Source organism: Phalangium opilio, unplaced genomic scaffold, assembly GCF_054372755.1.
Source record: "Phalangium opilio isolate 3A_F unplaced genomic scaffold, DU_Popi_V2 ptg000003l_1, whole genome shotgun sequence".
Lineage (NCBI taxonomy): Eukaryota > Metazoa > Arthropoda > Arachnida > Opiliones > Phalangiidae > Phalangium > Phalangium opilio.
The window spans coordinates 9,042,899-9,064,262 of record NW_028324145.1 but is presented as its reverse complement, the minus strand read 5'-3'; the positions used below and the strand labels follow the sequence as shown (position 1 = coordinate 9,064,262).

The window sequence follows — 21,364 nt, the reverse complement described above, 5'->3', positions numbered from 1 at the left end:
GTACGTTTGTGAAGCCAGTAACGGGATTGGCGCGTCCATTAGGAAGACAGTGGTGCTGGCGGTACGGGGTAAGCTCCATTTGGGTTTGGTGATCTGGGTCTTTGAAAGAGTTCTTTGTATGTTCCCGCCAATGTTGTTGGGATTGGTAAATTTCCAATATTGTCGCCAGACTACGCTACTGATTCCAAAAATCATATCGTTTTCTTCATTGGGTAGTTTTCGCTGCGCCATTTTAGTATTGCTAGGTAGTTACCCTTGTTAGTCTCGCGTTGTCGGATATTTCAGGCGCGGTTATAGGTCTGTAATTATGAATGCCGCGGTAATTAAGTCTGTTCACATCGAAAAATTCAAGTCAACAGTGTTTAAAGTTTTATTGGTCGTTCTGTTTACGAATTTTCCATGCTTTGCGGGTAAGATATCCATTCACCCTTGATTGACTGCTGCATCTATGTGATTATGAGGACGTTTTTCGTTCAGGAGTTCCTCCACAGTTGGTTCCTTTCTCTTTTCCGAGTAATTTCACAACTTCAACCACGCGGAAAGCTGTATGTAATGTAAAAGAGGGTGATCCACCGTTCACATTTCAATGGATCAAAGATCGTAGTGTGCAACTATCGCCTATTCATGGGAAAATCGAAATAGAAGAAATAAAATCCATTGGTTTATCAGCTTTGATTATTAAGTCGGCGACTGCTTCCGATTCGGGAAACTATACTTGCATTGTATCTAATTCACATGGTTCTGCTAGACATACAGCGGAACTTGTCGTTGAAGGTATTAATGTATTCTAATATCAGAGAATTAGAGATACATTAAGTCATTACTCAGCCCCGCCAACTTGGAAGGTGGAACCCTTTGACGTGGATGTTCTTCTTGGTCAAACGCTAATTTTAAACTGCTCCGCGTCAGGTCTTCCTAAACCTAAAACATATTGGTATAGGAACAAAGGTGAATTAGTTGGTATCACCATTGTACATAGGCTTAGAAATCTTTAACTGCTGTACGTCCAACAGACTTGAAGACCGTTCTTCAGGGACCATCTAGTGATGGTGGGAACTTGGTCATTGTGTCCGTTTCCGAAGATGACCATGGAAAATACTCGTGCGAAGCCACGAACGGAATTGGCGCTGGTCTCCGCAAAGATATTAATCTATCTGTCCGTGGTGAGACATTCATCTGGGTTTTTGTCATCACTGGGATTAGAGCTGTCGCATTGCTCGATGGGTTGGGTTGGAATTCAACTTTCAACTTGACTTTCCCGCGGGTTCTTCTGGTAGAGAATACTTTAAGGTTTTGTCGCTAGGTACCGCTTGTGTTGCGTTGAAATACGCTCCTTGAAAACCTAATTCTTACAAAGACCTACATATTCAGCTCGGTCGCCATTCCCAAGCTAGTCCGCACCGCGCGATGAAGACGTTTGTAGGTGTTACCCTATGACTAGTGAAATATTTCATAATCGGCTGAGTTAATTCTCATTGTTAAGACAACTTCGACTTCATCTTTGTATCTGGTTTTATGATTTTAGTTATGTTTTCACAAAACGCGATCGCGTTAGCTACCGTCATTAGTTTGTTCAGCTGGTCGTGCTATGCAGGTAAGCCTTGCCCCTTCGCGTTTTGGACGTTACTAACCCGTGTTTCTACAGGAGTTCCGCCGACTATTCAACCCTTTACTTTTCCAAATAATATTGAAACAAATAGCGAGAGGAAAGCTGTGTGCACAGTTACGAGGGGCGATCCACCATTGAATTTTCAATGGGAAAAAGATGGTCGGATTATAAAACCAGACTCAATGAAATATGATGTTACCATTGTTGAAGGTGTTAGCCTCTCGGTTTTAAAAATACTGTCAGCCTCATCAACTGATACCGGAAATTATACATGTGTGGTAAATAATGCTTTTGGCTCCTCGCGTCACACCGCCCAATTGGTTGTTGAAGGTAAATTGTAAGTGACACCAACAGAAACTCAAAGCTTACAATGTACTTCATAGCTCCACCAACATGGGTGATAGAACCCACAGACCAAGATGTCATGTTGGGTCAAACAGTTCATTTGAACTGTACTGCAACGGGGTTACCAAAGCCACGCGTCTCGTGGCTGCGCCCAAATGGTAACGAGCACGGTCTTTGTATCACTTTTCGCGTTGACCATTCTCGGTTCATTCATAGGTCAATCCTTGGGGAAAGAGCACGCTTTTGGTGACAATCCCGTTTTGGTGATAAGCTCAGTTTCCGAGCTTGATGAAGGAAAATACGTATGTGAAGCTAATAATGGTATCGGAATGACCTTACAGAAGACTATAATGCTATCAGTTAGGGGTAAGAAATAAGGTTATGGATGTAGCCGCGATAGATCGGGTTGGGTTGGGAGTCATGGCCTCACATGATACAACTTGACTTTCCCGCGGGTTATTTCTATTGGAAATGGTTTAAGCTTTCATCGCTAGGTACCGCTTGTGTTTCCGTGAAAATATTCTGTATTTGTTCCCAAAGACCCACATAATACACTTGGGTCGCCATTACACCAATGTCGTCATCTACAGATTAAGGCTCCTCTCAATTCTGACCTTGTTTAGGATATTTATTGGGTTTAAAGGCATTAGGTTAATCTTCATTTCTTTATAAAACGCGTATGAATGATTATTGCCGCGAAATGTTACATCTGAACGCGATCGCGTTGTGTTTCTTGAGCTTATTGGGAACACCATGTTTGGCAGGTAAGCGACACTGCATACCTTTAAGGGGTTTGAGAGTTGCTTGATTTTGAAAATGTTTTTAAGGATTTTCTCCGTCGATTCAACCATTTTCGTTTCCGAATAATATTGTAATTAATAACGAACGAAAAGCGGTATGTACCGTAGTAAGCGGTGACCCCCCTTTAAAATTCCAATGGGAAAAAGATGGAAAACGTTTAAACCCAGAAACCGGGAAACTTTCAATTACGGTTGTTGAAGATTTGAGTCTTTCGGTTCTAAAAATATTATCGGCAACTGCGACCGATACTGGAAACTATACGTGCGTGGTCAGCAACTCGTTCGGAACTTCCAGACAAACGGCGCAGTTGGTTGTAGAAGGTGCTTTGAATGTCACTATCTCTAGAACCAAAACTAACATGCATTAACCTTCAAAGCTGCGCCAACTTGGTTGATTGAGCCCACTGATCAAGATGTCATGCTGGGACAATCAGTACATTTGAATTGTTCAGCTACCGGTCTACCCAAACCCCATGTCTCTTGGAGTCGCCCCGATGGTATGGTCTGTCCTTTGCTATCCACTTGTAGTTGACCATTCTCGGTGCATTCATAGGTCAATCCTTGGGGAAAGTGCACGCATTTGGTGACAATCCCGTTTTGGTGATAAACTCGGTTTCCGAGCTTGACGAAGGAAAATACGTATGCGAAGCTAAGAATGGTATCGGAATGACCCTACAGAAAGCCATAGTTCTTTCAGTTAGGGGTAAGAAACGCGGTTTTGATACATGGTGTTCATGGTCGCTCCCTGGAGTTTGGGTTTGGGATTTCGCGCCATCATACTAAAATCTTGCTGAATTACAAAATATACCGCTAGGTCCCGCCAGGGTCTTGAGAAATCACTGGTAAAATAAGTCCAAATGATTTTATTGAGTTCATCCGCCATATTCCTCACTTTGCGTCATAGAGACAATGGTGTAGCATTGAGAACCAACCGTTCTCGGTGTTTATCGGTTGTCAAAGGTTTCAACGTTTGTTTGATAGGATTTTCACGTCATTTTATTAATGTTTAAAGCCCAATAATTTAATCTCAAATATGTATACTCGCATCATCTCGATTTTCTACGTCCGCGCTCTATTAGCTTTGTTGGTCGGTTTACTCTTACCGCGGTGTAATGCAGGTAAGAGTACCCCTTCTAGAATCTTTGTCGAATTTCGATGAAGAGGTGTTAAAATTGTATTAACTTTAGGGTTACCACCTAAAATACAACCATTCTCATTCCCTTCTAATATAACAAATACGGAGCGTAAAGCTGTCTGTACAGCGATAGAAGGTGACCAGCCATTAAAATTTCGCTGGGAAAAGAATGGTAGACCATTGAATGATGAGTCAAAAAGAGTTGAGATAACATACTTTGATGGTGTAAGTTTATCAGTACTAAAAATACTCTCAGCGGAAACCAGAGACTCTGGCAATTACACTTGCATAGCGAGCAACGCATATGGTACTGCGAAGTATACAGCCGAACTTGTAGTCCAAGGTAAGTACATGTAATGAAGGCATCTCCTTCATTACGTGTACTGAAATTCTCTTGACAGCTGCTCCTGTATGGGTTATGGAACCTTCTGACCAGGATGTTCTACTGGGACAGAGTCTCTCGGTCAACTGCACGGCATCGGGTCTACCCAAGCCCGTGGTGACCTGGTACAGACAGCCCAGTGAGTACTCTAGCCCATGGCAGCGTTTTCGCTGTCTTTCACCTGACAATTCCTTCCCTGCTCCAGATAATGACCCATTGTCTTTGAACGGAAACTTGCACATCGGATTAGTTTCCGAGAAGGTTGAGGGAAGGTACGTTTGCGAAGCAATCAATGGAATCGGGTCAGGTCTTCGCAAATCCGTCACTTTGACTGTTAGGGGTGAGTGAGTGTCCATTGACCGAAACTCTTTGTATGTTCCCGCCAAATCCATTCCTTGAAAATATAAAGGATATTGCGAGTTTCCATGGCGCTCACTAGGTTTCGCTGGCGCGTTAGCACACTTCCAGTGTATGTCAGATGTAGTCTGAACGCCATATTGGCTTCATATCGTTCGTCGTATCGCGGTTGTCTCGGTTGTTTCGTGTTTTGTTGGTCTTAAAAAATATGGAAAATATCCATAATGTCGCGTTTCATCTTTTCCTATTGAGTATGGTTTGCCATTTATGCAATGCGGGTAAGCCAACTACAGGGTTTTCTAGATCGTTTCATACCATCCACTAATACTGTCAATGGATTCAGGCGTTCCTCCTGAAATTCAACCCTTTCGATTCCCAATTAATGTTACTGCTTCTGCTGACCGAAAAGCACTATGTACTGTCAAACAGGGTGATCACCCTTTAAAATTCAAATGGATCAAAAATGGTCATCAAGAAATTAATTCAGTGGTTGGGAAAATTGAAATCGAGGAGTTTAAGTCTATAGGTCTCTCAGCTTTGATAATTAAAACAGCAACAGCAAACGACTCCGGAAATTACACATGCGTTGTGACTAATGCATTTGGTTCTGCAAGACATACGGCCGAGCTTATTGTCGAAGGTATTCATTGGGAATGGCTTGAATATTTGAATATTATAGTGGCTTTCATGGTTATGTTCAGCTCCTCCGACGTGGCTTCAGGAACCGTCGGACATTGACGCGCTCCTTGGTCAGAACGTTGTCTTGCAATGTTCCTCTTCTGGTTTACCAAAGCCACGATCATCTTGGTACAAGATTGAAGGTTAACAAGCCGAACCTTAACCGATTCTTCATTCTAACCTTGGCCCTCTGTTATCATAGAGCACAAAGCACCATTTGAGCTCCCTTTAAAGAGCAATGGGTCGCTATTGATCGAAGCCGTGTCTGAGGTGGATCATGGCAAATATTTATGTGAAGCCAGCAATGGAATAGGTTCCGGGCTTCGCAAGACGGTCACGTTATCTGTTAGGGGTGAGGTTTCATTTATGTCCATGGTTCGGTTCAGTTGACTCTTGTGGAGTAGTTGAGACCCTGGACTTTAGATTGACTTTCCCGGGAACTTTTTGTGTGGGAATTGTTTAGCACATTGTCCACTAGGTACCGCCTGTGTTTCTACAAAGACTTCGTACATGAAGTTGAAATACATTTTTATCGCCTTATAGAAGGCTAGTTTGGTATGGACGCCATTGCCATAAGGGTGTTCACATCGCGCGGTACCATTTCGCGTTAGTTGGCATCATTCTTCCATTGCAGGATTATTACATGTTTCGTACACCATTTAATTTCAACGTTGTTCATTAGTTTAAGTCCTTTAAATTTAAATATGGTAGCTTCAGTCGCGTTAACAATTACTTTACTATGTATTTGTACTTCGCTGTGTCGTGCAGGTAAGCCTCGCTTCATTTCTAAGGGGCACCAGTTTGTTTCAATGGAACTTCTTCATAGGAGATCCTCCTACGATTCAGCCGTTTTCTTTTCCAAGTAATATCGCAACTAATTCTGAACGAAAGGCACTTTGTACTATAACTTCTGGAGATGCTCCTTTTCGTTTCGAGTGGGTGAAAGATGGGAAAAAGTTACATGCAGCTGCCAACAAAATTGACATAATGGTTGTTGAAGGCGCTAGTCTTTCTATTTTGAAAATACTCGAAGCTTCGTCTTCCGATTCCGGAAACTATACTTGTATTGCCAGTAATTCATTTGGCTCTTCTAAACACACAGCCCAGTTAATTGTTGAAGGTACTTCGGAAAACCAATTGTTGATTATTTATCCTTGATAACAATTGACCTTTCAAAGCGCCTCCAACATGGGTTGTGGAACCCACAGACCAAAATGTTATGTTGGGTCAGACTGTTCACTTGAATTGCTCTGCAACTGGTCTACCCAAGCCACAAACGTACTGGGTTAGACCCGCGGGTGAGTTGTACAGCTCCTCATCAGGATTCAGGAATGGAGTTGACCATTCTCGCCCTTGTTTACAGACGAATCGTTGTTGGAGGCAAATCTTGGTGCCAATCCCGTCATGGTTATATCTTCAGTTTCGGAAAAAGACCACGGTAGATACACGTGCGTGACCAAGAATGGCATAGGGTCTGGTCTTAGTAAAACCATCACTGTCTCAGTTAGGGGTAAGCCTGTATTGCGTCGCGTGCGTTACATCTTGCCATACGTATGGGTGGGCTTTTGAGTATACCATTTCATATTCCCGCCAACTATTTCCATCGTTGATTGAATTCCTAAAAGTACCACTAGGCTTCACTAGTGTCTCCAGTATTGTTGTCTTAAATGGGCCATTCGCGTTTCTCGATGTTCCGCCATGTTCCTCGGACCATTTCTGTAGTTGCAGCTCTGGTGGGTCAGTCTCTGGGTCTTCAACTAAACCTTTCGCTGTTCCGAGATTAATTTCCCATTTAAGTTCAGTTGTATGTGTGAGTTAGGTATTTAAATCTGGATAATTCGGTAAATATGTTTCTGGTCTGCGCGAACACGTTTATCCCGTTATTACTAATAGCTTTAGAATTCTGCTATGCGGGTAAGCCCAACTTCATTCATAGTCGTATTGCCTTTTGGCTCTGATCATATCTATTCTATTTAAGGAGTTGCGCCTAAAATTCAGCCTTTTACATTTCCAAATGGTGTTGACAGTAATAATGAAAGAAAAGCCGTATGTACTGCCATTCGCGGTGATCATCCCTTAGAGTTCCTATGGGAGAAAGATGGTCATACCATTTCAGCAACAAATAAAATAGAAATCATGTTGCTGGAGGGAGCTAGTTTGTCTGTATTGAAAATTATATCTGCTTCGTCTTCTGATTCTGGGAATTATACTTGCGTTGTCAGTAACGCATACGGTTCCTCTAGACATACTGCCCAGTTAGTGGTTGAAGGTACTTCTTAAATTAGCGCGCGAAATACAATTGTGAGGTGAACCATGTCATTTTACTCCAGCTCCTCCTACTTGGGTGGTTGAGCCCTCGGACCAGAACGTTCTTCTGGGTCAGAGTGTTCGAATGAATTGTACCGCCGCGGGTTTACCGAAACCCAAGGTCAAATGGTACAGAACTCAAAGTAGGCAGCGTTTTGACCTAATATCCATCTGTCACTAACCTGTATATTGTTGGCCTTAGATGCCAATATTGTTGAAAAGGCGGAGGATTCACCGGTTATGGAAATTAATTCAGTTTCGGAAACTGATGAAGGTCAATACATTTGCGAAGCCTCCAATGGAATCGGTCCCGGACTTCGCAAAACCCTGACCCTCAGCGTTCGGGGTAAGGTCCATAAGCACCAAGTGCTTGAGTACGGGCTTCAGTGTCCAATTTGACTTCGCGCCCAATCTCCAGGTTGACACTATTAATCTAAGCTTACTTCGAAGGGCACTAGGTTGCGCTACTGTTTCCGAAACATTCTTCTTCCATTTCTCATTCCATACAATTACATATCCACTGTGGGATGGGACGCCATTTTATCTCGCGGTCGCGGGTAGCAAACGTGTTTACGTGTGTTAGCTAAATTATTTTCATTTAATTTGTTTGAAACGCAAAAAGGTCATTGTAATAATAATTTTTGACCATGGAACTCCAATGCTTAGGGTTATTGGTACTTTGCGTCGTATCTAGTCTTGCAGGTAAGCCGACCATTTGTGAAGCTATACCCTACTTGGTTTGGTAAACCTTACAGGCGCTTTTTTCCTAACAATGGTATCGTTTTCAGGAAACCCTCCTGAAATACAACCATTCTCTTTCCCCAAAAAATTAAGCACGAATATAGAATGGAAAGTTCTCTGTACTGTAACTAAAGGTGACCCACCATTGACATTTACGTGGAAAAAAGACGGGGTAACATTAAAATTGGAAAAAGGGAAATACGAGGTATCCTACTTCGAAGATATGAGGCTTTCGGCCCTAAAATTAGTTTCATTGTCGTCGAATGATTCTGGAAACTATACATGCGATGTTAAAAACACGTTTGGAACGACACAGCATACGTCGGAACTAATTGTTGAAGGTCAGTGATTGCAAACATTATGCTTAGTGAAGTACATCATCGAAGTTTCTCCGTTGTTTTTGTTACAGCAACCCCAACTTGGGTCTCTGAGCCAATGGATCAAGAGGCTCTTCTGGGACAAAGTGTGTCCATGAAATGCTCGGCTATGGGGTTGCCAAGGCCAACAGTCAAGTGGTACAAGACTTCCTCAGGTATTTATAAATGAAAATACGCGCTGTGGCTTGTTCTGGTGTTTAATGATACCATCGGTTACAGATAGAATTACCGCCAACTTGAACGAAGCCCTTAGCCAGTCCTTGAACGGGTCGTTGGTATTTGCGTCAGTTTCCGAGTCAGACGAAGGACATTACGTCTGCGAAGCAAGTAACGGAATCGGAATGCCTCTCAGGAAAGCAGTAGTGCTCGGTGTCAAGGGTAAGTGCCGTTTTTGTTTTCTTCACGGCGGTGTTCGGGTTTGGTTCCATATAAGGACCATCCATCTTGAGTTCGCGTTTCGCGCCATTCCCTGTGCAATTCGCCGAATTTCTGGAAAACCTCGACAGGTCGCGCTATGTTCGCTAATTTTCGTCGTTTCTATAAGTTTTTATGCTATCACCAAGACTCGCCATGTTTGTTTTGGGAGGGTATGGGAACATAAGTCTCGGTCCGCAATTCAGACGCTGTTGGTTCTATTCCTTCACTGTGTTCCAGTTTTGAATGTTTTAATTAGTTTCATAATCCAGTTATTGATAAGGATAATCAGAAAATGATTAGTTTCATGTTTATAATGGTTCGTTGGTTTTGCCTTATGGCTTTGACTATATTCGCGTCGCGGTGCATTGCGGGTAAGCCGAACCTTAAGTTGCGTTTCCAATTTCTTCCATATGAGTTTTGTTATAAGATTTGGTGATGAATTGTCAGGAATTATACCAGAAATTCAACCATTTCAATTTCCAAAGAACGTGAAGCTTAGTATGGACACTAAGGCAGTATGTACAGTCACTGAGGGTGATCGTCCTCACACATTTCGTTGGGAAAAAGATGGTCAAGCGATCATGTCGCAGAAAAACAAAGTGGAAATAGCTGTTTTTGATGAAATGAGTGTATCCATATTAAAAGTAGTGTCCGTTGATTCGAGGGATTCTGGTAATTACACGTGCATTGTGTCAAATCCCGCTGGTTCAACTCGCCATACGACCCAGCTCACTGTTGAAGGTTTGCCTTAATACACCCTGGCTTACATACCCAGAAATACGAATAGTATTCCTTATAAACAGCACCACCCGTCTGGACCATGGAACCGACTGATCATAGTGTTCTATTGGGTCATAGTCTTCGTTTAGAGTGTGGCGCTACTGGTCTCCCCAAACCAGAGTTGTCCTGGCACCGAGGCCACGACTCCTCACCCTTGTCCTCGAACGGGACTTTTATTATCAACTCCGTTAAGGAACAAGACGCGGGGATATACGTTTGTCAGTCGAAGAATGGATTAGGGAGTGGGATCAAGAAGGCCATCACCGTTTCGGTTCATGGTGAGGCTTGATTTCATTAGTTGATGGGTTCAGGTTTTCCCGCCAATTCCGGGTTTCCGTTTCACTTGGATTTAATACTGGGTTCCATCGCCAGAGTTCGCTAGTTCCTCAAAAAACATATCTTATCTTTAGTCTTGTGTTATACTTTGCCCGTCGGCGTTCCCTCATTCATTTCCATTTGTAGTCGGCCATGTTTACCCCGGAACTCGCTAGAGCGCTCGGTGGTAATTCTGATGCGTTTTTAGGTTAATTTTCGTACCTTAACTCCGATATTTAGGAATAATTATTCTGTCAATATTATAAGTAAGAGAAAAATGAGTTCAATGCGTATTTTCATCGCCAAAGTTTCAATTCTTAGCGCGGTATTTGTATTGTGTAATGCTGGTAAGCCCAACTTCTCTTTTCCGGGAGTTTTGATCGCTTGAGTTTAACACTAGTTTCAATGGGTGCGATTTCGTAGGTGTACCTCCCATTATTCAACCATTTCAATTCCCCAAAAATATCGAGGCCAACAGTGAGACTGCAGTAATGTGTACAGTAACTAAGGGAATTCGACCTTTTACATTCTCTTGGAAAAAAGACGGCAAAGATATCCAAACAATCAAAGATCGTCTTGAAATTACAGTTTTACAAGATCTGCGGATGTCAGTCTTGAAGTTAGTTCAAGTTGCTTCACAAGACTCAGGAAACTACACTTGTATTGTCACCAATGGTGACGGAGTCGCGCGGCATACTTCCAAGTTGACCGTTGAAGGTGACCTCATGTCCCTTCATTTCAGAATATCAATGACCGAAGGTTAATGCTTTGCCTTATAGCTCCACCTGTGTGGTCCAAAGAACCAACGGACCAAAACATCTTATTGGGGGGTACTCTAAGGCTGGACTGCATCGCCATTGGTCTCCCTAAACCAGAGACGTCCTGGTACCGAGGTCCAAACGAAGTGTCTCGAAATGGGACCTACTTTGTACCATCAGTTCAGGAAACTGACGGCGGCATGTATCAGTGCCAAGCCAATAATGGATTGGGAAACGGAATTAAGAAGTCCATCACGGTCACAGTCAATGGTGAGCATCTCTTAGTTGGGGTCATCGAATACCAATTCCACCGAGCGTGTTTCGCGCCAGATTGAGTCTTGATATAGTTTGGGTCTTCAATCGCCAGACAGCGCTACTTTCGCCGATTTTAAACCATTCCATTGTCGTTTTTGAGGTCGAAACTCTTTCGCCATTTTATTTTCCACCATATCTTCTCTTACTCTGTGTATCACGGTTGTCAGTCTATTTGTTCCCCATTTCGTAACTGAAGCTGCGCCGAAATTAGTTATGGTTTCATCTAGTCACTTAAGTGTAGTGTTTATATTTGTGCTTCACATATCTTCGCGGTGTTTGGCAGGTAAGCCCTCTTTCGCGCTCCAAAATGCTAAGTACGTAATCATTGACGCTGGTTTAGGTGTACCGCCTGAAATTGAACCGTTTAAATTTCCAAAGAATGTCAAGCTTAATATGGAAACTAAAGCTGTCTGTACAGTTATTGAGGGCGATCGTCCCTATACATTTCGTTGGGAAAAAGATGGTCAAGTGATAGTTTCCCAGAAAAATAAAGTGGAAATAGCTTTTCTTGATGATATGAGTCTCTCTGCGTTGAAAATAGTTTCTGTGGGTTCTAGAGACAGTGGAAACTACTCCTGCATCGTTACCAATCATGCTGGGTCGACTCGTCATACTACCCAACTCACAGTTGAAGGTTTGACCTATTGAACCCTGCCATTCGTACCAAAAAATACGAATAGTTATATTTATCAACAGCACCACCCGTTTGGACCCTGGAACCAACTGATCAGAGCGTTCTGTTGGGTCAGAGTCTTCGTTTAGGGTGTGAGGCTACTGGTCTCCCCAAACCCGAGTCGTCCTGGCACCGAGGCCACGACTCTGTGCCCTTGTCCGCGAACGGGACTTTCATTATCAACTCTGTTAAGGAACAAGACTCGGGGATCTACGTTTGTCAGTCGAAGAATGGATTAGGGAGTGGGATCAAGAAGGTCATCACCGTTTCAGTTCATGGTGAGGCTTGATTTCGTTGGGGTTCAGTTTTTCCCGCCAATTCTTGGTTTCCGTTTTACTGGAATATAATACCGGGTTCCATCGCCAGAGTTCGCTAGTTTCTCGAAAAAACATATCTTGTCGTTAATTCCATTGTAAACTTCTCCCGTCGGCCTTCCTCCAGTACTATTTGTATCAGTAGTCGGCCATGTTTAGCTCGCAACTCGCTGTCCGAGCGTTTGAGTGAATATTTTCCGTCGTAATCTGTTAAATTATCTTCAGTGGAATCGTTTTTAGTTACTAGTTGCCTTTCAAACATAAAAAATCCGATGTATACTTCCTTAGACAAAATCGCTCTTGTGAGCGCGATATTTGTTTTGTGTAATGCTGGTAAGCCCACCCTTTGATTTTCACTGATGCGCGTATGGATGTTGGACTAACAACTGTACTTCGTTTGAGTTAGGCGGCCCTCCTGAAATTCAACCTTTTCAATTTCCAAAGAAAATTGAATCGAATATTGAGACAGCAGTTATGTGTACAGTTGCGCGAGGAAATGGTCCTTTTGTGTTTTCATGGCAAAAAGATGGGCAAATCATTGAAAATATCAAGAACAAGTTATCTATAACCGTTTTGCAAGATTTGAGGATGTCCGTGTTGAAATTGTTACAAGTAGGGTCCGAAGACTCAGGAAACTACACTTGTATTGTCTCCAATAGTGACGGAGTCGCTAGACATACCGCGAAGCTGACTGTTGAAGGTGACCCCCATTCCAACTTGGAAATTGGGAATATGTTGTAAAACCCTTTTTCTGATGCTTGATTAGCCCCGCCTGTATGGTCTATAGAACCAACTGATCAGAACGTCTTATTAAGTAGCAGTCTCCGACTCGATTGCCTGGCTTCCGGGTTACCCAAACCAGAGACAACCTGGTACCGTGGCCCGAACGAGGTGTCTCGAAATGGGACGTACTTTGTTCCATCAGTTCAGGAAACTGACGGTGGAACGTATGAATGCAGAGCCAATAACGGGTTGGGAAACGGAATTAAGAAGTCCATCACTGTCACCGTCAATGGTGAGCGTCTCTTAGTTGTGAGTCTCCGAATTCCACTTCCACCATGCGTGTTTCGCGCCCAATTGTGTCTTCCGTATAGTTAAGGTCTTCCATCACCAGACAGCGCTACTGCCGCCGAATTTAGACCATTCTATCGTCCTTGTTTAGGGTCGAAAATTACTACGCCATTTTATTTTCCATCTTGGCGACTCGGGCATCGTCAATGTCGGTTTACAGCCCATTTGCTCTATATTTTGTACTTAAATACGCGTTTAAATCCAACTAAATCGTCAATTTAAGTTGAATATGTTTTCCCGTACCGATTTTTCTGTAATTATTGTACTTGTGAGTCACTTTTCATCGCGGTGCATGGCAGGTAAGCCCTCCTTCACGCTCCAAAATTTCCAACACGTAATATCATACGCTGGTTTAGGTGTACCGCCTGAAATTGAACCGTTTAAATTTCCCAAGAAAATAATTTCAAATAAAGAAACCACGGTGATATGTGCCGTGACGCAGGGTGATCGACCTTTCACCTTTCATTGGTTAAAAGATGGAAAAGATATTGAGTCTAATTCAAAAGAAATGGAAGTAACGGTTTTACAAGACTTGAGAATATCTGTTCTAAAAATTAGCAAAGTGACACCAAACGATTCTGGCAATTATACCTGCGTTGTATCAAACATTGACGGTACTGCTAGACACACGGCGCAATTGACTGTCGAAGCGCCACCAATATGGGTCCTTGAACCCACTGACCAGAGCGTCTTGTTGGGTCATAGTTTCAAATTAGAGTGTCAAACGTCGGGTCTACCCAAACCTGAAACGTTTTGGTTTAAATCTCCTGGTACTTAAACTTGAATGAGGTGTGAAGTCCATTGTAACGGTACTTAATTATAGGCAACAGCCCAATCTCGAGTAACGGGACGCACTGGGTCACGTCCGCGAAGGAAAGTGACGAGGGTAGATACGAATGTCGGTCTAATAACGGAATTGGCACGGGAATTTCGAAAATCATTTCGCTATCGGTTCACGGTAAGATAGCTTCTCATTGTTTATGTGACGTCCGGTTGAAAGGTATTGAACAATAAGAGCGTACGCGTTCGTTTCCTGTTGTCGTCGACCTAAACTTCCCGCCTTTTTAACCTGCCGAAAAGTTGATGTACGCTTCCAACACCAGGGACCACCAGCGTATCCATTTGATTTTCATGCTTTGATCCAATTTTTCGGGAGCGACAGAATTTCCGTAGTAGTCCGCCATCACTGTATTTTCAGTCCGTCATACAACAGCGTGTCCCGCATAAATTCTTCTTTGGTTATTAGTGTTTTTGAGGATTACAGAAACGGTTTAGTTTCACTGTTTCGGGCTATATTTACAAATCTCAAGGTTTAGATATGTATGTAGTTTTCCGCGTCGCGGTTTTGAATGCTGTGTTTCTTTGCTGTCATGTTTGTAATGCGGGTAAGCTGCTGTTTCAATCCTTTGGGTCGTATTCGCACCTCGTTTTTGCGTTCAAATCCGTTTTCATCTTTAGGAATTCCGCCCGAAATTCAACCCTTCTTTTTTCCGTCAAAAACAACACCGGGCGAGGAAGTTAAAGTGATTTGTTCAACGCAAAAAGGGGATAAACCTTTGAATTTTGAATGGTCCAAAAATAGAAATACCATCTCTCCCACTGAGAACATTGATATTCAGATATCTCAAGATATGGGTCTTTCTGTTTTGAAGTTTTCCGCGATTGGATCAAAAGATTCTGGGAATTACACGTGCTCTGTTTCAAATCAATTTGGTTCAGTTGAACACACCGCTAATCTGGTTGTCGAAGGTGTTAAATTGATATATTTTAAATCAAATGGGAATACTGAAGTAATTTAAATCGCAGCGCCTCCAAGTTGGTCCCAAGAGCCAAGCGACGTCGAAGTTGCTTCGGGTGAAAGGTTAACCTTGCTATGTGGGGCAGCGGGCCTACCCATACCTACTGTTACGTGGTCCAGAGTGACTGGTACGTCAGTAACACTTCCCTGGATGAGTTTCTTATAACTAAAGGGTATATAAAACCGCGTAGATCATGATGGAAAGTCTCTAATACGCCATGATAACATCTTGCCAAGTAACGGTACTTATTTTGTGGTGTCGGCGACCGAAATGGACGCCGGAAGATACCAATGCGATGCCCAAAACGGAATTGGGAAAGGGCTATCGAAAATTATACTTGTTCATGTTCGAGGTATAAACTCAGTTTTACAAAAGATGGTTTTTAGGGGTAGTTCATTCATCTTTGGCGCCATTCTCTATACTTGCGCTCATTTTCGCGGGGTAGCGCTACGGTTTCCATCTCGTCCTTTTCGTGGTCTTTGTAATGTATGGACAGGTTCAGGCAGGAACGCCATTCCTTCGTCTTTGAGAGCTAGAGAGCTTCAGACATCGCTAAACGTTTGGCGAAATCAGTTCACAATTTCTTTTAGTATAAATAATTCAATATCTTTAGTGATATTAAGTTAAAATAATGTTGATTGTTGATAAGGCATTAAGTGCAACCGTGTTTATATGGGTTGCGTACTTTACGGGGGTTCGGTGCGATGCGGGTAAGCCCATCTTTTCTATAAAGGCGTTAATCATCGTATACATCACATCCAAAATAATACGAAACGTTTCAGGAAAACAACCCATAATACAACCGTTTAATTTTCCACCGACTATTCCAAATGGTCAAAATACCAAATTTCTCTGTTCTGTTAGTCAAGGGAGTAAACCCCTGAATTTTCAATGGAAATTCAATGAAAATATTTTATCGGAAATCAAGGATAAACATGAAATTACGAAATTAAGCGATACTTCTATTCTTAATATTATTTCTGTCGGTCCGGAAGATTCCGGTAATTATACTTGTATCGCCAGTAACAATTACGGTAGCGCGCAACATTCATCCGTTTTGACCGTCAATGGTAAATCAATAATGTTCATATTTTCGACTTCAAAAATATTTTCAAAATCACTTTGTATTATCAATAAAACTTAGCTCCACCAATTTGGGTGGATGACCCGACCAATTTCAACGTTGCCCTTGGTGACCCCTTAACAATCGACTGTAAAGCAAAGGGGTTTCCTACACCAACAATTACTTTCCAAAAACTTCATGGTCCGTCTTTCAAAAACATCATTTCAACCCTTTTCACGACGCTAACCCTTTTGTAAACACGTAGAAAATAAATCCAGTTTATCGGACAATAGCGATGCACCTGGTTTTACAAAAGTGAATGAAAGTCGATGGCACTCGAATTCTGTTATTGAAGGACATCATGGAAGATATTTATGTCAGGCATCGAACGGGATTGGTCAGTTAGTGACCAAGATAATGACCGTAACAATCCGTGGTAAGGAGATTGGGGAATTTCCCGGAATTTTTCACGTTTCTCGCGTTGGTCCCGTTTCCATTTACTTGCGCGAGGGGTCTCTCCTTTCTCGGCTACCACCAAAACCTTAAACGGATCTATTTTGTCGCCATTTTATTATCAGTGTGTTTTGAGAAATGCTAGAGAGTGCATCGAGGAATTAACTTGAGAAGCGTTTTTGTCCAAATTTTAAGTTTATTTGATTCATTTAAACCTTCACTATGTGCTGTACTTCGTTTTTCGCGATGTTTTTCGTTATAACGGTTTTCCGGAATATTGGCGCGCAAAGCAATGAAGGTAAGTCCGCTTTACATTATATTAGGGATTTTGCGAGGGGCTAATCACTCTCACACCGATTACGGATTATGCGTAATCATTTAAGCACTGTCAAGGGCAGTAAACTTAAAGATTACGCGTAAACCCCCTTAGGTACAGTCGTGTACACCGATTACTGTAAGTGATTGGCCCCTCGGGATTTCGCGAGGTATTTTCATGTTTTCTCTAAACTTTAAATGTTTCCCACGCGGAAAACTGATAAGTTTTCTGTATATTTTTTTAAATAGATAACCCTGTTATTCAAAAATTTGAATTCCCAAAGGGTTTAAAAGAAAATCAAATGACCACGGTTATATGTACTGTAATTCAAGGCCAAAAACCTTTAATTTTTAAATGGTTAAAAGATGGAATTGAAATTAGCGAAAATTTAAATGTGAAACAAACAGCTGTGGGAGATTTCACATCATTTCTTTCCATTGAAAATCTTAATCTTAACCATTCTGGCAATTATACATGTACTGTTAATAGTCCCTCTGGTATGGCCACTATGACGTCATCACTGTCCGTTTTTGGTAAGAATTAAGACCCCTGGTTTATCGCAAAATATGTTTATATATTATATAAAATTTGTATTCCAGCGCCTGTTAAATGGATACACGAACCCTCCGACGTGGTCAGTCAAATTGGGGGTTTTTCCATAATGAACTGTCAGGCCTCCGGACACCCCGACCCCGTGGTCACGTGGGTTAAAGGTCCCGAACAACTATTTAACGGGGGTCGAATTAAAACGTTCCCCAATGGCTCTTTGATTATTCGCGATATCAAAGACGAAGATTCGGGATCATACCAATGCGTGGCGTCAAATTCATTAGGAACCAAAATTAAGAAAATAATTAACCTTTCAATTAATGGTATGGAGGATAAGATGGGCCAAAATAATAATATGAAAAGAGCGGAAAAACCAACAACATATGTTTAAAGAAACATTTTAATAACCGTTTTTTTACAGATACAATCATACATTAATCCTTTAATCTTAATTTAAAATTAATTTAATTAAGTTCCGCGTAATGACACGCTATTTTCTTCCACTTTTCTTGCAGTTCCCGCACGTTTTGACGAGAAGTTCACCTCTCTCAGCGTTCGTAAGGGCGAAAGCGCGCGCTTGACCTGCGAGGCCAAAGGTGATCAACCACTTTCCATTTCCTGGAAATCTCAAGGAGTTGAATTCGTCAAGGAAGGCAACGGACGGTAAGTTTCGAGTTTCCTTTCTCTCGTAAATTGAAACCCAGCCCTTAATAATTAGAAATAATAAGAAATTGGAGCGCGTCATCTTTTATCTAAATTAACTTTAATTAACGCGGCGTAGTTACGAAATTTTCGAGACGTTGACTGAGAAAGGATTGGCATCGGAACTCCTGCTACGCGAAGTTGATCGCAACGACGGTGGAGTCTACGCTTGTAGGACGGAAAACCCCTACGGCAGTGACGAGAGGAACATCAAGGTCTCGGTTCTAGGTCAGTCATCTTTCCTCTCTCTCTTTCTCACTTTCTTACTATCGTCAAGTTATCAGAGTAAGATTAGACCATAAGCAAAGGCGGGGGCTTCTAACTATCCTCGTGTTTCTCTGTCTCGAGTTACGTTGAAATATTTTAATCGCGTAGAAATTTTTACAAGTCGTTCCGTTCCCCGCCTTTTTATTTTAACTCATTATGACAGCTGGATGGCTGTAGGGTGTAATCAAAAAATTACTTCGTTCTTGTTAAGGAGCGGAGAAATTCAAAAGACGCGTGGGTGTTTAAAAACATTAAAATTCGCGGAAAGATTTTCATAAACTAGAATAAATAATCCAATTATTCATGATTATTAATAAAATCTTAAAGAGGTTCCGGCGCCTCCTTTGGATGTAAGAACCCAAGAGGTTTGGAGTCGAAGTGTGGGAGTCGCGTGGGCGGAACCTTATAGCGGCAATAGCCCAATTACTCAGTATCATATCCAGTACTGGAAAAACTATGGTAAGATAAGATTTGTATTGACGCGAAGGGTTCAAGATGGGGTGTGGTGTTGAAAAGTTTGTTTTCCGGGTTCATCAGGGTCAAACCATCGTCTATTGGAGATGGTGGTACCCAGTTCCCAACCCTCCGCGTTGGTCAAAGGGTTACATCCCGGTACTCCATACGCTGTGGCGGTTGTTGCCGAGAATAGTGTAGGACGCAGCAATCCTTCGGATACAGTCGCGTTTGTTACTGGTGAAGAAGAACCAAGTGGCGCACCAGTTGACGTTAGCGTCAAACCTAAAGGAACGTCGACGCTGCATGTTGCTTGGAAGGTATTTGTTTTGTCTCTTGGGTTGTATGTGGGTTCTTTGTAACCGAATGGATATGCAGGTCCCACCCAAGGACGAATGGAATGGTCAACTGACCGTATTCTACGTAGGGTTTAAAGTTCGCGGAACCTCCCAACCATATTCCTTCAAAACGGTCGATTTCGCGGGTCCCACAGCAAATCACGAGCATCTCTTGACGAATCTCAGAACAGACACTGAATATGGAGTTGTCGTTCAAGCTGTTAACAATGCAGGAGGTGGTCCATTATCGCAGGAAGTCGTCATTAGGACGCTAGGCGGAGGTAGCCCTCTTCAAGCCTTCTATTTACGACGTCATGGCACTAACTTGGGTGTATCTTCGGAACAGATTTACCAGCGCCTCCGACACCCTTCGTGGTGGATACCACTGACCATAGCATTAAAATACAGTGGACAGTTGGGAAGTCGAAGCCCTCGTCAGTTTTGGGATTCATCATACATTTTAAGAAAGAAAGTGGCAGTTGGCAGCAGTTGCCCGTCTTGCCCGTTTCGGAGCATTCCTACTTGTTGAAGGACTTAGAGCCAGTGACCAATTACCAGCTCTACATGACTTCCTCCAACGAATTTGGAGAGGGCGATCCTAGTACCTCATTGTCTGTCAGGACAGACGCTACAAGTACGTTGCGATAAAATCTTGACTTTTAGGTACTCGGATAGTGTAATACTCTTTGGGTTTAATCAGAGACTCCGGTGGCACTGGCGGGGAACAGTGGACACTTATTGCCGGTCTTCACGGACTTGTCTCTAATCATTCCCGTCGCCGCGTCCATCGTGGCTGTTCTAGTCGTCATAATAGTCGCTTGTTTTTGGATTAAGAGAGTGCGAAGAAACACGAATAGTGTTTTACACGCGGGTATGTTTCAAACCTATACCCCTTGACCAAATTGTTAGTGTAATTAATCAATTCTGTCACTAACGATCATGAAGATCCTTATATGAATGGAACTCTTCGTTCCGAGAAGGGATACGGGTATCTGCCGCCTGGTAACGGTCAAAGGTACGTGGACATGGAGAAAGCACGACCTTTGACCCAAATCGAGGGAACAGCGGATACGGAGTGCCTTTACCCGGCACCCTACGCTACCATTCCTGTTAGAGACGAGACCTTCATGAGGAAATTGCAAGCTGCTAACCAAGAAATGAAGATATTTTTGCCGCAAGTAAGTTTCACGGTCCATTATTAATTAGGGTTAAGTATTAAAGAAGTGTCACCGGTTTTGTTAAATGATAGAATATGAAGGACCGCCCACTTCCTAATCCCGGGAACAATACCCTCAAGAAGGATCCGGCGGTTTACGATACTCCTCAGTGAAAATCTCTCTTTTGGGGGGATTTTTTTTTTTTTTTTCACTTTTTTGAATCTCTACTAACTGCAGACGCGAATAATTAAGGACCATATTGACGGACTGGTGCGAAAATAAACATTTTGTAATGTAGGTAAGTAGAAGAGACTCTTGAAAAGACATAAGCCAAGAAACAACTCCGTAATAATAATTTATAGAAGAGCCGCCGCGCGAAATTATATTGCCAATGGGATTAATCCAAACAAGATACTAATATTGTACAGATAGTTTAATTCTTTTATGTATATTTAAGTGTGTTTTCTTCTGAATATTCTCATGAATTCTCGTCAAGCATTTGATACATCTCATTTTAAACTTTGAATTTTAAAATATTTCGTAACTATTTTTTTGTTTGCCCTACTTTGTCATTGCTAATATTAATTGTCTATAATTCCTATAAAATTTAGTCCGAGTCTTGCGCTTTTGAAAAAATATTTGACCTTTTTGAAAATTTGATTCCCATATATCGTGAACTATAGTTCTGAATTCTGATAACAACCAAATAATGATCTCTCTGTATAAACTTCATCATGACATATTTTGCTGTTTATAGAATAAAAGTTGAAAGTTGTTTTTCGTAATTTCGTTATTAATTTCGTTTAATTTTGTCCTAGGTCTCCCGGGAGTCTCGGCACCATCCATCTCTATGGCACCATCTGTAAACTTATTTCCAGCACTGTCCCGGTGTA

General features: G+C 42.1%; 9 protein-coding genes across 9 annotated transcripts; all 9 read left to right on the top strand.

Moving 5' to 3' along the window:
* Nucleotides 1–97: 97 nt before the first annotated feature.
* LOC149717606 (hemicentin-1-like) lies at nucleotides 98–21,256 on the top strand. Its single transcript, XM_089834700.1, has 38 exons — nucleotides 98–410; nucleotides 478–774; nucleotides 829–948; nucleotides 1,014–1,163; nucleotides 1,484–1,594; nucleotides 1,646–1,939; nucleotides 1,993–2,112; nucleotides 2,171–2,320; nucleotides 2,782–3,075; nucleotides 3,132–3,251; nucleotides 3,308–3,457; nucleotides 3,569–3,596; nucleotides 3,715–3,722; nucleotides 3,942–4,232; nucleotides 4,291–4,410; nucleotides 4,477–4,611; nucleotides 5,509–5,651; nucleotides 5,918–6,074; nucleotides 6,133–6,426; nucleotides 6,485–6,756; nucleotides 7,836–7,959; nucleotides 8,280–8,315; nucleotides 8,402–8,695; nucleotides 8,764–8,886; nucleotides 8,951–9,109; nucleotides 9,952–10,206; nucleotides 11,023–11,271; nucleotides 11,414–11,950; nucleotides 12,013–12,267; nucleotides 18,070–18,217; nucleotides 18,336–18,484; nucleotides 18,851–18,982; nucleotides 19,061–19,296; nucleotides 19,355–19,595; nucleotides 19,661–19,948; nucleotides 20,015–20,185; nucleotides 20,260–20,492; nucleotides 20,564–21,256. The coding sequence occupies exons 1-38, from the start codon at nucleotides 308–310 to the stop codon at nucleotides 20,642–20,644; spliced, it is 7,068 nt and encodes a 2,355-aa protein (XP_089690826.1). The 5' UTR covers nucleotides 98–307; the 3' UTR covers nucleotides 20,645–21,256.
* On the top strand, nucleotides 4,632–5,599 carry LOC149717614 (cell adhesion molecule DSCAML1-like). Its single transcript, XM_089840319.1, has 3 exons — nucleotides 4,632–4,906; nucleotides 4,972–5,268; nucleotides 5,330–5,599. Exons 1-3 carry the CDS (start codon nucleotides 4,837–4,839, stop codon nucleotides 5,452–5,454), a joined length of 492 nt encoding a protein of 163 aa, XP_089696445.1. The 5' UTR covers nucleotides 4,632–4,836; the 3' UTR covers nucleotides 5,455–5,599.
* On the top strand, nucleotides 6,825–7,807 carry LOC149717613 (cell adhesion molecule Dscam2-like). The gene is made up of 3 exons (XM_089840318.1): nucleotides 6,825–7,220; nucleotides 7,285–7,575; nucleotides 7,637–7,807. The coding sequence occupies exons 1-3, from the start codon at nucleotides 7,154–7,156 to the stop codon at nucleotides 7,792–7,794; spliced, it is 516 nt and encodes a 171-aa protein (XP_089696444.1). The 5' UTR covers nucleotides 6,825–7,153; the 3' UTR covers nucleotides 7,795–7,807.
* On the top strand, nucleotides 9,116–10,029 carry LOC149717612 (coxsackievirus and adenovirus receptor-like). The gene is made up of 2 exons (XM_089840323.1): nucleotides 9,116–9,519; nucleotides 9,596–10,029. The coding sequence occupies exons 1-2, from the start codon at nucleotides 9,441–9,443 to the stop codon at nucleotides 9,898–9,900; spliced, it is 384 nt and encodes a 127-aa protein (XP_089696449.1). The 5' UTR covers nucleotides 9,116–9,440; the 3' UTR covers nucleotides 9,901–10,029.
* On the top strand, nucleotides 10,214–11,008 carry LOC149717611 (cell adhesion molecule DSCAM-like). The gene is made up of 2 exons (XM_089840321.1): nucleotides 10,214–10,590; nucleotides 10,667–11,008. Exons 1-2 carry the CDS (start codon nucleotides 10,521–10,523, stop codon nucleotides 11,005–11,007), a joined length of 411 nt encoding a protein of 136 aa, XP_089696447.1. The 5' UTR covers nucleotides 10,214–10,520; the 3' UTR covers nucleotide 11,008.
* On the top strand, nucleotides 12,275–13,205 carry LOC149717610 (cell adhesion molecule Dscam2-like). Its single transcript, XM_089840322.1, has 2 exons — nucleotides 12,275–12,636; nucleotides 12,710–13,205. Exons 1-2 carry the CDS (start codon nucleotides 12,576–12,578, stop codon nucleotides 13,042–13,044), a joined length of 396 nt encoding a protein of 131 aa, XP_089696448.1. The 5' UTR covers nucleotides 12,275–12,575; the 3' UTR covers nucleotides 13,045–13,205.
* On the top strand, nucleotides 13,327–14,326 carry LOC149717609 (cell adhesion molecule Dscam2-like). The gene has a single exon (XM_089840317.1). It carries the CDS (start codon nucleotides 13,604–13,606, stop codon nucleotides 14,150–14,152), a length of 549 nt encoding a protein of 182 aa, XP_089696443.1. The 5' UTR covers nucleotides 13,327–13,603; the 3' UTR covers nucleotides 14,153–14,326.
* On the top strand, nucleotides 14,339–15,463 carry LOC149717608 (cell adhesion molecule Dscam2-like). The gene is made up of 2 exons (XM_089840316.1): nucleotides 14,339–15,123; nucleotides 15,181–15,463. Exons 1-2 carry the CDS (start codon nucleotides 14,724–14,726, stop codon nucleotides 15,336–15,338), a joined length of 558 nt encoding a protein of 185 aa, XP_089696442.1. The 5' UTR covers nucleotides 14,339–14,723; the 3' UTR covers nucleotides 15,339–15,463.
* LOC149717607 (cell adhesion molecule Dscam2-like) lies at nucleotides 15,532–16,877 on the top strand. The gene is made up of 4 exons (XM_089840312.1): nucleotides 15,532–15,883; nucleotides 15,956–16,243; nucleotides 16,318–16,437; nucleotides 16,502–16,877. The coding sequence occupies exons 1-4, from the start codon at nucleotides 15,805–15,807 to the stop codon at nucleotides 16,780–16,782; spliced, it is 768 nt and encodes a 255-aa protein (XP_089696438.1). The 5' UTR covers nucleotides 15,532–15,804; the 3' UTR covers nucleotides 16,783–16,877.
* Nucleotides 21,257–21,364: the final 108 nt, after the last annotated feature.